The sequence below is a fragment of the Pan paniscus genome, chromosome 19 (genome assembly GCF_029289425.2).
Source record: "Pan paniscus chromosome 19, NHGRI_mPanPan1-v2.0_pri, whole genome shotgun sequence".
Lineage (NCBI taxonomy): Eukaryota > Metazoa > Chordata > Mammalia > Primates > Hominidae > Pan > Pan paniscus.
In genome coordinates this window covers 35,779,622-35,793,961 of record NC_073268.2, presented here as the reverse complement: position 1 = coordinate 35,793,961, position 14,340 = coordinate 35,779,622, and the positions used below count along the sequence as shown (strand labels likewise).

The following is a 14,340-nucleotide window of genomic DNA, read 5'->3' as shown; positions in this document are numbered from 1 at the left end:
GATGAGAATATGCATTTCCTTCTTCGCTCTTAGAGCAAGGTTTATTTTATTTGTTGCCAATATGTCTCCTGCACCAGAATACGGGCATCCTAGGGGCATGGACCTAGTCTTGTACGTGCCTGGCATGTGGTAGGCACTCATTAAATACATATTTATGCCAGGCATGGTGGTTCACACCTATAATCCCAACACTTTGGGAGGCTGAGGCAGGCAGATCACCTGAGGTCAGGAGCTCGGGCCCAGGCTGGCCAACATGGTGAAACCCCGTTTCTGTTAAAGATACAAAGAAAAAATTAGCTGGACGTGGTGGTGGGTGCCTGTAATCCCAGCTACTTGGGAGGCTGAGGCAGGAGAATTGCTTGAACCTGGGAGGCGGAGGTTACAGTGAGCTGAGATCGTGCCACTACACTCCAAGCCTGGGCAATGGAGCAAGACTCTGTCTCAAAAAAATGTATATGTATATGTATATGTATTTGTCCTAGCTACCTAGGAGGCTGAGGTGAGATTATGGCTTGAGCCCAGGAGGTGGAGGCTGCAGTGAGATGTAATCACACCACTGCACTCCAGTCTGGGTGACAGAGCAGGACCCCATCTCAGAAAATAATAAGTTTTTGTTGGATTAGCAAGTAGATTAAGTTCAGTTCTACATTTAAAACCCTGCAATGGCTTCCCAGTGCCTAGATCCTTATGACTTCTCCAACCCTTATGAACCATTCTTCCTCTCCTGGGCCTTCTCTGTACCTGCCACAGTACACGTGTTGTGCTAGAAGCACAAGTCTCCGACATCACTCCCCAAACCATCTCCAAAGAAGCCAGCTCCTCTGCTGAACTAATTCCTCCTTACTCTTAAGGTCTTTGTTTAAAGTCACTTCCTCAAAACCAGGTTAGGTTGTCTTATTACAGGATCCCATGCTGTCCTTATCATCAATTCTCTAAATCAGGGGTCACAAACTAAGGCCTGTGAGCCAAATAAGGTCACCCCCATTCATTTACATGTTATGTATGCTGTGCTACAGTGGCAGATTTGGCCCTATAGAGAAAAGGAAAGGTTTGCCAACCCCTGTGCTAGAGCAGGAACTATGCACTCCTCAATGTGTGTACCACAAGGTTCAGTAACTGTTCATCTCTCTTTGTGTTGCAGGGGTTCTGAATCTGGTTACATATTTCAGTTGTACTCTTCTTTAGCCCTTACCCTGTTTCTCTAAAGAAATGTGGAAAGAAAAGGAATACTTTTTTTTTTTTTTTTTTTTTGAGATGGAGTCTCGCTCTGTCACCTTGGCTGGAGTGCAATGGCATGATCTCGACTCACTGCAAGCTCTGACTCCCACGTTCAAGCGATTCTCCTGCCTCAGCCTCCTGAGTAGCTGGGATTACAGGCGTGCACCACCACACCCGGCTAATTTTTGTATTTTTAGTGGAGACAGGGTTTCATCATGCTGGCCAGGCTGGTCTCGAGCGTCTGACCTGAAGTGATCAGCCTGCCTCAGCCTCCCAAAGTGCTGGCATTATAGGCGTGAGCCACCGCGCCCAGCCGAATAAATAATATTTTTAAATGAACAAAATTAACTTTTTCTGTATTTTAACATCTTGACTTCATGTAATTAGGTTTTCAGGTTTTTTTTAATTACAAAGCCTTCTGAATTCCAGATTTAAAAGGACTTAAGTAGACTCTAAATACTTTTATCTATTAAACTTTTAGGTTTTGAAATTCCAAATTGGATATTCACTTATGGATACCTTTGGAATAGTCCTAGTCCCTTGCCCATAAAATATAGGATACAAGTGTAATCCCAGCACTATGAGAGGCTGAGATGGGCGGATCACAAGGTCAGGAGATTGAGACTATCCTGGCTAACACGGTGAAACCCCGTCTCTACTAAAAATACAAAAAAAAAAAAAAATAGCTGGGCGTGGTGGTGGGCACCTGTAGTCCCAGCTGCTTGGGAGGCTGAGGCAGGAGAATGGCATGAACCCAGGAGGCGGAGCTTGCAGTGAGCCCAGATCATGCCACTGCACTCCAGCCTGGGTGACTGAGCAAGACTCCGTCTCAAAAAAAAAAAAAAAAGAAAGTGTGTATATATACATATATATATGTATGTATGTATATGTGTATATATATGTATGTATATGTGTATATAAATGTGTGTATATATGTATATGTGTATATATATATAAATACATTGTGTGTGTGTGTGTATATATGTATTTGTATATATGATACAAGACAACGTGGAATGTCTTGTAGCTTAAACTCCACCCTAGACTTCTGGGGCTGTTCTCCAGAGCACCATGCCTAAATGTTTGCTCATGTTGCCTTTTTCCAGACTGTTTTCTTAAATCCTCTTTTATTCGGGCATCACCTTTTCTCAGATATTCCCCAACCTTCCCATTGCTCTCATGGTCCAGTTATATAACTTAACATAACCCTATTGTGCTTTGTCATAACGTTATTAACAAGTTTTTTGAGATAGATTGTGAACTCCACCAAGACTGTGAACTCCACCAGGGTCGGAAGCATATTTTACTCATTTTTATATACACAAGTCCCAGCACAGAGCTTGACTCTAAAAAAAAAAAAACCCAGCAAATGTTAATTGAAGCTGCAAAGTGGAAGGAATTAACAGACTAGATCTCTTTTCACTCTGGTCTCCTCTTAATTGCCTACTACAACTTCTTGTTCAAAGGGAGGGACTGCAGAGGGCCTGCCTTGTGGCAATCTGATCCCAGTTCCATTCCTCTTCCAGCGAATGTCATGGTAACCACCAGCCTCTCCCATTGAGCCACATCTTGTTCTGCAGCTGTGCCTCTGCCTAGAGAAACCTCTCCCTCCATCTCCCCACTGCCCTTCTAGACCTATTCCAGTTGCAAATTTAACTTACAGTGTGAGTATGGGGAAAATTTTAAGAGCATAAGTGCTAAATACAACATCCAAACTACATCAGGCTCATCATAGATACCATGTATTAATAATAATCATATACAAATAAATACATTAGTGTCTTTATTCTAGAGTAGTTCCCACTTGTCAGTCTCAGACTGCAGTGCTACTGCAGTCTGCACATCTAGCTCCTGCAAGTTGCAGCAAGTCAGAATTGCTTCTGGCACACCTCTTATAACTGGAAGTCTTGGTATTGAGCTAGATTGGAGGCATTCCCCAGCTATAGCATGGTGTTTGCTTTATTGCTAACCTAGGCGATGGGAAGAAAGAGAACACAGCTATCTTTCCAAGCTGTGTGCAGCATGGAGCACCAGCTGCCCTTGAGACAGAAGAAAGCTGTTGTTTTCATCAGGTAGGCTGTGTGTTTCTCTGTTAAGTAGGCTGAGGGGCATCTGGTCTGCAGGAGCTGGCATTTAATTTGAAGATGTTGAGGCCTTAAAAGATTGAACTTGTGGGTCTGATAGCCTATAGGACAAGCTATGTGTGGGGGCTGCCGTACTCAAATCTATTTTTAATGGCTCAGTTCAGGGCTGAGGGGGAGCAATGTCAAAATTAAAATTAGAGCTCTAGATTTAATTGGCAGAAGTTTAAGACTTTCACTTTTGGCAGTGCTCAAGCTAAATGACCTTAAGGATAGAGATCTTGGGGTCATGGGGGAGCATCACCCTAACCCCTAGGCTTACTATACCGCATCTCTTTAGGGTCTTTACAGTCACTCCTCAACTTTTTGGACTCAGGACCCCTTTATACTCTTAAAACTTATTTAGGACTCCAAAGACATTTTGTTTATGTGAGTTATATCCTTTGATATTTACCAGATTCGAAATTAAAACTCAGTGAGACATTTAAAAATATTTATTGATTTATTTTAAAGTAGTAAACAATAATACTTTTTATGAATAACAGTAGTTTTTTGGGTTTTTTTGTTTGTTTGTTTGTTTTGAGACGGAGTCTCACTCTGTCGGTGCAGTAGCACCATCTTGGCTCACTGCAACCTCTGCCTTCCGGGTTCAAGCAATTCTCCTGCTTCAGCCTCCTGAATAGCTGGGACTACAGGCGCCTGCCACCATACCCAGCTAATTTTTCATTTTTAGTGGAGGCAGAGTTTCACCATGTTGGCCAGGCTGGTCTCAAACTGCTGACCTCAGGTGATCGGCCTGCCTCGGCCTGGGGTTACAGGCATGAGCCACAGCACTCGGCCGAATAATAATAGTTTTTAAAACAAAACATTTTAGTAAGAATGGACTGGGCGTGGTGGCTCACTCCTGTAATCCCAGAACTTTGGAAGGTCGAGGCAGGTGGATCACTTGAGCTCAGGAGTTCGAGACCAGCCTGGCCAATATGGCCAAACCCCATCTCTACTAAAAAAACAAAAATTAGCCGGACGTGGTGGCGAGCGCCTGTAGTCCCACCTACTCGGGAGGCTGAGGCAAGAGAATCGCTTGAACCCAGGAGGCGGAGGTTGCAGTGAGCCAGGATCGTGCCATTGCACTTCATCCTGGGTGAGAGAGTAAGACTCTGTCTCAAAATAAGTAAATTAAGTAAGAATGACATTCTTTGTTTTTTAGTACAACGTTTTAATGTCTGCTCTAACAGAATACAGCTGTGTTCTCATATGTTTTTGCATTCAGTCTGTTGTGATAACCACATGTCATATAACCTCTGGAAAACTCCACTCTATGCTCCTGAGACAACAGAGGGACTGGCCCCTGGACCACGCCCTGAAAACTATTGATAGATGTGGTACTGTCAACCATGAAGAGTCAGACGGACCTCAGCACTTACAGATGATAGTTTTGTCACCTTGAACAAATGACTACATCTCTCTGAGTCTGTTTCCTCCTCTGTTGAGAGAGAAGTGTGCTGTAACTCATAGGACAGTGTAGGGATTAATAGAATACTTGTTCTCCTTGATAGGGACATAAAATAGTAGGGTATTTGTTAGTGTCTGGCACTTGGTAGGTGTGTAATAAGCATTATTCCTCAGGGTACTTTTTTAAAAATTGCTTAAAATACCCAAGAGAGACCCATATTATTTTGATTGGGTTTTGTGTGTGTGTTGTGAGTTTATTGTCCAGTTCTCTTCCTATGCCTGTTCTGTGTGTCTATTGTAATATATAAAACGATTTTATGGTCCTTATTTTCATATTTCTACCTCTAGGAGACATTCAACTCCTTGAAAATGAACAATCCGGCCAGGCGCGGTGGCTCACGCCTGTAATCCCAGCACTTTGGGAGGCCGAGGCGGGCGGATCACCTGAGGTCAGGAGTTCAAGACCAGCCTGACCAACATGGAGAAACCCCGTCTCTACTAAAAATGCAAAATTAGCCAGCATGGTGGTGCATGCCTGTAATCCCAGCTACTCGGGAGGCTGAGGCAGGAGAATCGCTTGAACCCAGGAGGTGGAGGTTGCGGTGAGCCGAGATCACGCCATTGCACTCCTGCCTGGGCAACAAGAGCGAAACTCCATCTCAAAAAAAAGAAAGAAAGAAAATGAACAATTCTCTTCAAATCCCCAGCTCTTAGCAGAGTATATGTACATTGTAGGCATTCAGTTAGGTTTGTGGAAAGAATGGCATCTGAAACCTCAACCGAAAATTGAACATTCCCCCTCCCTCCTATACCTTCAGTTTTGTTTTCTTGAGTTTAGTTAATCTCAAGTTCATTGGTTATAGTATTGATTGAGCTCCGTAAGGGCAATTTTGAGGAGAATTAGAGCCACAGAACTTAAGGCACCTTCAGGTAGCCATTAGCCACCCTTCTCTTCTCTCCCCTCCCACTGCCATCTTTAACTGGGAAGATGGCAGCAATATGAAAACGTAAGTAGTTTATTTAACAGACACTTAACAGTTGCTAATTTGTTAGCAGCTAATTTGTTGCTAATGTGTTGCAGCACACCTAAAGGGATATAGCTTTTCTGGTGCAGAATCACAGAGTGCCTTGTAATGCCTCTTGTATTGCCGTTTATGTTTTCATGATTTTTATTAGTCCCTCCATTGGATATGTTCTTTATCTTCCAGAAGCTTGTAGTCTAAGTGAGAGAAAGGTACATGGGATATATCCCATAGACCATTTTACTGGATGGGGTGAGGAGTGATGCTGAGTGTGTCAGCAGCCAGCTTTAGGGTTCCACAATGGAATCTTGTTGTGATGATGTGTGCTGTTTTTTAAGTCCTACTCAAGGCCTATCAAGCTCCATGTTACGGTTCTTGAAGATCCCTACTGTCGTTTCCAGGCTTTGGATGAGTCTGAAAGCAGGGAAGTAGAAGATAAAGTTGGGGTTGGTTGGTACAGAATTACAGAATGCTAAGGAAAATTAGGCTCAGGATTCAAATTCAAACTCAAGTTAACCCATCTTGAAACAATAGGTTCTTTCCCCTATGTCATGTAATATTCTCAACTATCCTGTAAGGTAGGTAGTGCTATTACCATTTTCCAGGTTAAGAAAGTGATATTCAGGCATGTCCAATAATTTGCTTAAGTTTATGTTTAGCCCGTAGGGTATGAAACCAGGATTTGATTTCTACTCTTGAGCCCAGCAGTCTTTCCATTTAACCATGTTACGTTTATTTTGTAGGACATGGAAGCCTTTCAAGATTTTTTGCCTGCAAGGGGAGTAAATGATAAAAATAGGCCCTTTTCAGACCCAAATGCTCCCAACCAGTACTCACACAAATTGGCTCAAGTTCATGAAGTATTTGTGTGTTTAATCTATTGAAAAGAGATTTTGCTTTTGACTTTGCTAATAAGTATGAATAGTGTATGTAAACATATGAAAGCACCTTTTATAAAGTTGGCACTTATTGTTTCCAAGCCTCCTAGAAGCAGATCACATAATCCCACTCTACCACCATATCCCCACTTAATTGTCCCTACATTAGTTTCTTTCCTCATTTGCCCATTCCTGTCTTCAAATGGTAAGTGAGGTAAAACTTTGGGGAAGAGAGATGATACATATACAAGTCTGGTATAATTGCCTTCTTTTTCTTTTTTTCTTTTCTTTTTTTTCTTTTTTTTTTTTTTTTTCTGAGGCAGATTTTGCTCTTGTTGCCCAGGCTGGAGTGCAGTGGTGCAATCTCAGCTCACTGCAACCTCCACCTCCCGGGTTCAAACCATTCTCCTGCCTAAGCCTCCAGAGTAACTGGGATTACAGGCACCTGCCACCATACCCGGATAATTTTTGTATTTTTAGTAGAGACGGGGTTTCACCATGTTGGCCAAGCTGGTCTCGAACTCCTGACCTCAGGTGATCCACCTGCCTTGGCCTCCCTAAGTGCTGGGGTTATAGGAGTGAGCTACCACGCCTGGCCTAATGGCTATTTTTTTTAAGACAGAGTCTCACTCTCTCGCCAGGCTGGAATGCAGTGGCGCAATCTGCAACCTCCACCTTCCGGATTCAAGAGATTCTCCTGCCTCAGCCTCCCGAGTAGCCTGGCTTTTGCCTTCTTTTTAAAAGTACGTATGAGGCCGGGTGCGGTAGCTCACGCCTGTAATCCCAGCACCTTGGGAGGCCAAGGTGGGCAGATCACCTGAGTTCAGAAGTTCAAGACCGGCCTGGCCAACATGTTGAAACCACATCTCTTCTAAAAGTACAAAAATTAGCTAGGCATGGTGGCGCATGCCTATAATCCCAGCTACTCAGGAGGCTAAGGCAGGAGAATCACTTGAACCCAGGAGGTGGAGGTTGCAGTGAACGGAGATTGCGCCACTGTACTCCAGCCTGGGTGAGAGAGTGAGACGCCACCTCAAAAAAAAAAAAAAAAGTACATATGAGAGAAGCAATGCTGGGAGGAATGGATAATGGAAGAGTTGGAACCATCAGATTCTTCTTTTCTTCTCCCCAAGTGGGAATGTTGAGTGGGCAGAGCAGTGGCAGGTTGCTAAAAGGCTGTTTGTGGGAAGGTTTAAGAGCCCTCTGTACAATCATGTGTCCCATTTTTTTATCCTTCACTCTTTTCTTTCCCTAGTTGTCTTCAGGCAGAGTGAGAAGCTGCAGCAATGTCTGATTTTGTGGAAAGCGAGGCTGAGGAGTCAGAGGAAGAATACAATGATGAAGGCGAGGTGGTACCCCGAGTCACCAAGAAATTTGTGGAAGAGGAGGATGATGGTGAGGAGGCCCCAGCCTCAAGCTTCTCCCCACTATTGCTAAGCTTTGGATAGTTGGATTCTTGCTGATGAAAAGCTCAGGCTCAGCACAGAAGTTATCACACATGAGGTACCAGCTTGAGAACTTTCAGTCATTCTTAGCAGATACTAACTGAGCATCTGTCTGTATGCCAGGCACTAGGCCTGGAACTAGAAATATAAAACAACAAATATCCAGCTATTGTGGAGTTTACTTTAGTTGGGGGATGGTTGATAATAAATCAATAGATAAGTCTGTATATAATACTTTCTGCTTTTAGACCTAGCATTGTTGATATTTATTCACCTAGTTTCCTATTTCTCTGGCCAAGCCCAATCTTTAGAATTGTCAACAGAGTAGAACCACGAAATGACTTCAAAGGGGTAAAGGGACATACAAGTTTTATCAAAGGAATTATGGCAAAAAAAAGGAATATAGCTGCTGAGTTTACAAACTGAGTAAAACAAAGTTATTGGTGGCTATAATAATCTAGTAATGATTTTGAGAAGCCAAAGTGACCGGGAAGATCATCCTGCCCAAAGACAGATGGTGAATGTAGGGGAAGAAAACATTCTTTCCAGATGCTGCTACTCTAAGTCAATGGCTATGTTTTGCGTCTTTACATGAGGCAGAAGAGTTAACATGGCACCCAGGTCATTAGGTGCAGAGCAAATGGATAATCACATTAATCAAGTGACCCTGAACCTCTAGCCTGTTTTTCAGTCTCCATGCCTCAAACATGCATGTCTTCCAGATGAGGAGGAGGACGAGGAGAACCTAGATGATCAGGATGAGCAAGGCAACCTGAAAGGCTTTATCAATGATGATGATGATGAAGATGAAGGGGAGGAGGATGAGGGCAGTGACTCTGGTGATTCAGAAGATGATGTTGGCCACAAGAAGAGAAAACGCAGTGAGTAGTCTGTCGTTGGCTCAAGTGAGGCTTGGGTGGAGGTTGCAGCGGAAAAGGGCAACCCCATCACCATGGGCAACACTTTGTTTCTTCAGCCTCTTTTGATGACCGCCTGGAGGATGATGATTTTGACCTCATTGAGGAGAATTTGGGTGTCAAAGTCAAAAGAGGAGTAAGTGTCATTCTTTGTCTTTGTCCCTGGGGGTAAAGGAAAAAGCCCTGGAAATTTCAATGTCTCTGGGTGAGGAGGCACACGCAGGACAGTTTGGAGAACATTAGAGCACGGTGTTCGGTATCATTGTACTACGGAGCCTAGATTTGCATCCCAGATCTGGGTGCCTGTTAGAGAAAGTCTTGTCCAAGTTTCAAGGATGGGCTTTGAGGCTACAAGAGCATCACTCGGCATGTTCTTTCCCATCTCTCTTGGTCAGAGTAATTGTGGTGGGAAGAAGGGAGTGAGACTGGAGATTTGGTATCCGTATGCCAGACTCCTCAGATCCTGATAAGGCAGGTTTTCCCACCCCTAGCAAAAGTACCGGCGTGTCAAAAAAATGTCAGATGATGAGGACGATGACGAGGAGGAATATGGCAAGGAGGAACATGAAAAAGAAGCTATTGCGGAAGAAATCTTCCAGGATGGGGAAGGGGAAGAAGGGCAGGAGGCCATGGAGGCCCCCATGGCTCCTCCAGAGGAGGAGGAAGAAGATGATGAGGAGTCAGGTATGTTATATTGGGCAGGGAAGCCAGTGTTTGGATGGGTGTTGGGATTTCCTGGCCCATGGGAACAGGATGGAAACCATTCTTTAGCTACATCCCCCAGCATTTGACACAAAGAAGTTCCTTTTCAGGAGCTTCCCTTCTCTCTTGCTCACTGGCCACTCACATAGTAGGAACCAAAGCAATTTAGTCCTGGCTCAGCCCCTGACTCTGAGCCCCAACCCGTCCTTTTCCTACCCAGATATTGACGACTTCATTGTGGATGATGATGGACAGCCTCTGAAAAAACCTAAGTGGCGGAAAAAGCTTCCTGGATACACAGACGCGTGAGTGGGGTCTGGTACAAGGTGGGGATAAAGTGATTGAGTGGGCCCAGTCAGGAAGGAGGAGATCAGAGGCCTTTGCCAAAAATGGGGCATTCCCAGCTTGCAGCCATTTTGCTTCCCTGCCTCAAATAACCTCTACCAGGCAGTGATTTCAGACTGCTCCTGGAAGCCCTGGGAGCTGTCTCTGCACTCTAGGACTACTGTGGGATTGGAGTAGAGTCCCACATGGGCAAGACTCCAGCATTCCTCTTCCGCCTACAGCTCCATGTTTATTCAATTATATATATATTGACATTCTTAATATATTTTTGTTGGAAGACAAATGCCCGCATCACAATTTACAAATTTGAAAGCTTTTGCCCTAAGGGAATACTGTAATGCTTTAGCAGAAGATGGGTCCACTGAGCAAGATATAGACCCGTCTGCTCTGTTGCTATTTGATTACTGTCACTCGAAGGTGCCAAAGATGAGCTTTTTAATCTTCCATATACAATAGTTTGCCCAGAAATATCCGCCAATGAAGCCTTTCGTCCACAGTGAATATGGTTATTTTGTTTACCTTCCTCCTAACCCTCTCAGTTCCCTTGGGACAAGTAAAGGATCTATGCAAGGGCTGCATTTCTCTCCTCTCACCTGAACCTGAGCCACCTGCCTCTTGCTGCCACCTACAGGGCCCTGCAAGAAGCCCAGGAAATCTTCGGTGTGGACTTTGACTATGATGAATTTGAGAAATACAATGAGTATGATGAAGAACTGGAGGAAGAGTATGAGTATGAGGATGATGAGGCTGAGGGTGAAATCCGAGTGCGCCCCAAGAAGACCACCAAGAAGCGTGTGAGCCGTAGGAGCATCTTTGAAATGTATGAGCCCAGTGAGCTAGAAAGCAGCCACCTCACAGATCAGGACAATGAAATCCGAGCCACTGACCTGCCTGAGAGGTTCCAGGTAAAAAACCACCAGCCTCTGCTCTTCTACCAATCCATAATTACCTTGTAGCCAAGAAATATTCTAGCAAAAGTCTGGCATTGAGTATCCAGCACAGGTTTGAACCTCATCTCACCTGGGGCCTGGGAAATCCAGCTCTTAGAGAAGGGAAGATAGACTCTACCTTGCTTACGGTTCTAGAAATACTGTTTTCTTTAGAAATCTGTGAAATGCAGTCTGGGTGCTGTGGCTCACACCTATAATCCCAGCACTTTGGGAGGCCAGGGTGGCAGATTGCTTGAGTCCAGGAACTCAATACCAGCCTGGGCAACATAGGGAGATCTTGTCTCTACAAAAAATACAAAAAACTAGCTGGTTGTGATGGTGCACACCTGTAGTTTCAGCCACTCAGGAGGCTGAGGTGGGAAGATTGCTTGAGCTTGGGAGGTCACGGCTGCAGTGAGCCATCATTGCACCACTGCACTGCAGCCTAGAAGCAGACCCTGTCTCAAAAAAAAAAAAAACCATGAAATGCTTATGGCCAGGCACGGTGGTTCACACCTGTAATCCCAGCACTTTGGAAGGCCAAGGTGGGTGGATCACCTGAGGTCAGGAGTTCGAGACCAGCCTGGCCAACATTGTGAAACCCCGTCTTTACTAAAAATGTAAAAAATTAGCTGGGCGGCCAGGCACGGTGACTCACGCCTGTAATCCTAGCACTTTGGGAGGCCAAGGTGGGTGGATTGCCTGAGCTCAGGAGTTAGAGGCCAGCCTGGGCAACATGGTAAAACCCTGTCTCTACTAAAATACAAAAAAAAAAAAAAAATTAGCTGGGCGTTGACAGCATGCATCTGTAATCCCAGTTACTTGGGAGGTTGAGGCAGGAGAATTCCTTGAACCTGGGAGGCGGAGGTTACAGTGAGCTGAGATCGCGCCATTGCACTCCAGCCTGGGCAACAGAGCGAGACTCCATCTCAAAAAAAAAAAAAATTGGCTGGGCGTGGTGGCGGGCACCTATGATCCTAGCTACTCCGGAGGCTGAGGCAGGAGAATCATTTGAACTCCGGAGGCGGAGGTTGCAGTGACCCTAGATCGCGCCGTTGTGTTCCAGCCTGAGCAACAAGAGTGAGACACCATCTCAAAAGAAAAAATGCTTATTTCATGCCAGAACAACACTGGTATGGCATTTGTAGAACAATACTGGAAATGTGCACTTGATGATCACACGTTTCTGTCCAAAAAGGTATGTTTTTCTTAAGTGAGACACAAGATAAAGTCAGTCTCACCCTGTTGTCTTATCCACTCCAGCTCCGCTCCATCCCAGTCAAGGGGGCTGAAGATGATGAACTAGAAGAAGAAGCTGACTGGATCTACAGGAATGCTTTTGCCACACCAACCATTTCTCTCCAGGTACACAAAAAAGATCCTTAGGTTTTGACATGAACCAAAAGACACTTCATCAAGATGGGGAGCTCTTCCTCCCCTATTTCATACATCCGTGTGCCTGGTATTAGAAAACTGTGTGTATGTAGTCCCAACAAGTGTGTGTATATGAGAAAAATTTTTTAGATTTCATCTAGAAAGGTTATCCTTTGTTATTAAGCAGTCTTGTATGGTAAGACAAACCAAGTAAACATTGTCTTGCTATTTCTTTATTTTCCTACTGTAGGAAAGCTGTGATTACCTAGACCGAGGGCAGCCAGCCAGCAGCTTCAGTCGGAAAGGGCCCAGCACAATTCAGAAGATCAAAGAGGCCCTGGGCTTCATGCGAAATCAGCATTTTGAGGTAACACCTCAAGCTCTGGTGGCCCATTGGTGAGAAATTTAGTTAGGGGATGAGGGAAAAGATAGTTACCTAAATGAGGTGGGAGCCCCCTTCCCCTATCCCCTATCCATGACTCAACAAGTGTTAGGACCAGCAGAGACCCTAGTGATCGTAAGAACAATGCTACCCTGTCTGCAGCTTTATTTTCTCCTATTGAGGAAAGCACCAGGCCCTGGAAGGGCTGTGAGGGAGGCCAGGCTTCTGACTGTTGAATTTCCTGGAGCTGTTTCTCCAGGAAGTCATTATCTACTGACAGAGGGGATCTTAGCAAATCTGTCTTCTCTGAGTGACTGCAGTCTCTTTGCCATCCTAGGTGCCTTTTATTGCCTTCTATCGAAAGGAGTATGTGGAGCCTGAGTTGCACATCAATGACCTATGGAGAGTCTGGCAGTGGGATGAAAAGGTAATGTGGATCCGTGGCCCCCAAGAGGTGTGGGCCAGGGAAGGCACCATTACTACCAGGATACCACAAACCCAAACCTCCCAGGCCTGTCTAGTCCTCCCCCACTAGGTTTCTGGTAAGGAACAGAGCAGCCTTGAGTCTCCAGGGCTGAACACAAGCTCTCATTCCTGCCCTACTTCACCTTAGTGGACCCAGCTGCGGATCCGTAAAGAGAACCTAACACGGCTGTTTGAGAAGATGCAGGCTTATCAGTATGAACAGATCTCTGCTGACCCTGACAAACCTCTTGCTGATGGCATCCGGGCTCTGGACACCACTGACATGGAGAGGTAAAACATGCGGTGTTTATTCCATTATGGGAAGCCCTCAGACCCCAAGGCTGGCCCTGCAGGAGCACTGTTAAACCTTGGAGAATGTGTAGCACAGGGCCCCATCCCTTAGAAATCCAACTTGTCAACCAGGCACAGTGGCTCATGCCTGTAATCCCAGCAATTTGGGAGGCCGAGGCGGGCAGATCACTTGAGGTCAGGAGTTCAAGATCAGCTTGGCCAGCATGGTGAAACCCCATCTCTACTAAAAATACAAAAAATTAGCTGGGAGCAGTGGCACACGCCTGTAATCCCAGCTACTCAGGAGGCTGAGGCAGGAGAATTGCTTGAACCCGGGAGGCGGAGGTTGCCGTGAGCTGAGATCGTGCCACTGCTCTCCAGCCTGGGCAACAGAGCGAGACTTCGTCTCAAAAAAAAAAAAAAAAAAAAAAGAATTATAGCTTGTCAAAGCCAGGCGCAGTGGCTTCTGCCTGTAGTCCCAGTTACTTGGGAGGATGAGGCAAGAGTATCACTTCAGCCCAGGAATTCAAGGTTGCAGTGAGCTATGATTATGCCACTATATTCCACACTGAGTGAAAGAGCAAGATCCGGGTTTTTTTTGTATTTTTAGTAGAGACAGGGTTTCAGTGTGTTAGCCAGGATGGTCTTGATCTCCTGACCTCGTGATCTGCCCACCTCGGCCTCCCAAAGTGCTGGAATTACAGGCGTGAGCCACTGCGCCCAGCCGCTCCTGTCTCCTAAGAAAAAGGGGGCTGGGGCCGGGCACGGTGGCTCACGCTTGTAATCCTGGCACTTTGGGAAGCCAGGGCGGGTGGGTCATGAGGTCAGGAGTTCGAGAC

The 14,340-nt window shown here is 45.3% G+C and overlaps 1 protein-coding gene across 3 annotated transcripts in view; it reads left to right on the top strand.

Moving 5' to 3' along the window:
* Positions 1 to 14,340, top strand: part of SUPT6H (SPT6 homolog, histone chaperone and transcription elongation factor) — a 39,906-nt gene that overhangs the window by 3,121 nt on the left and 22,445 nt on the right. For 2 of the 3 annotated variants that reach the window (XR_010110667.1, XM_003812681.7), the window contains exons 2-11: positions 7,907 to 8,046; positions 8,819 to 8,977; positions 9,073 to 9,149; positions 9,505 to 9,697; positions 9,936 to 10,020; positions 10,692 to 10,965; positions 12,253 to 12,354; positions 12,614 to 12,730; positions 13,083 to 13,172; positions 13,359 to 13,501. Coding sequence is in view for 2 of the 3 variants with exons in the window: in XM_003812681.7 (XP_003812729.1) it covers positions 7,938 to 8,046; positions 8,819 to 8,977; positions 9,073 to 9,149; positions 9,505 to 9,697; positions 9,936 to 10,020; positions 10,692 to 10,965; positions 12,253 to 12,354; positions 12,614 to 12,730; positions 13,083 to 13,172; positions 13,359 to 13,501 (1,349 nt within the window). In the remaining variant the exon portion in view is untranslated. Of the gene's footprint in view, positions 1 to 7,292; positions 7,395 to 7,906; positions 8,047 to 8,818; positions 8,978 to 9,072; positions 9,150 to 9,504; positions 9,698 to 9,935; positions 10,021 to 10,691; positions 10,966 to 12,252; positions 12,355 to 12,613; positions 12,731 to 13,082; positions 13,173 to 13,358; positions 13,502 to 14,340 lie in introns of all 3 variants that reach the window. The other variant, XM_034942197.3, reaches the window with a different exon arrangement.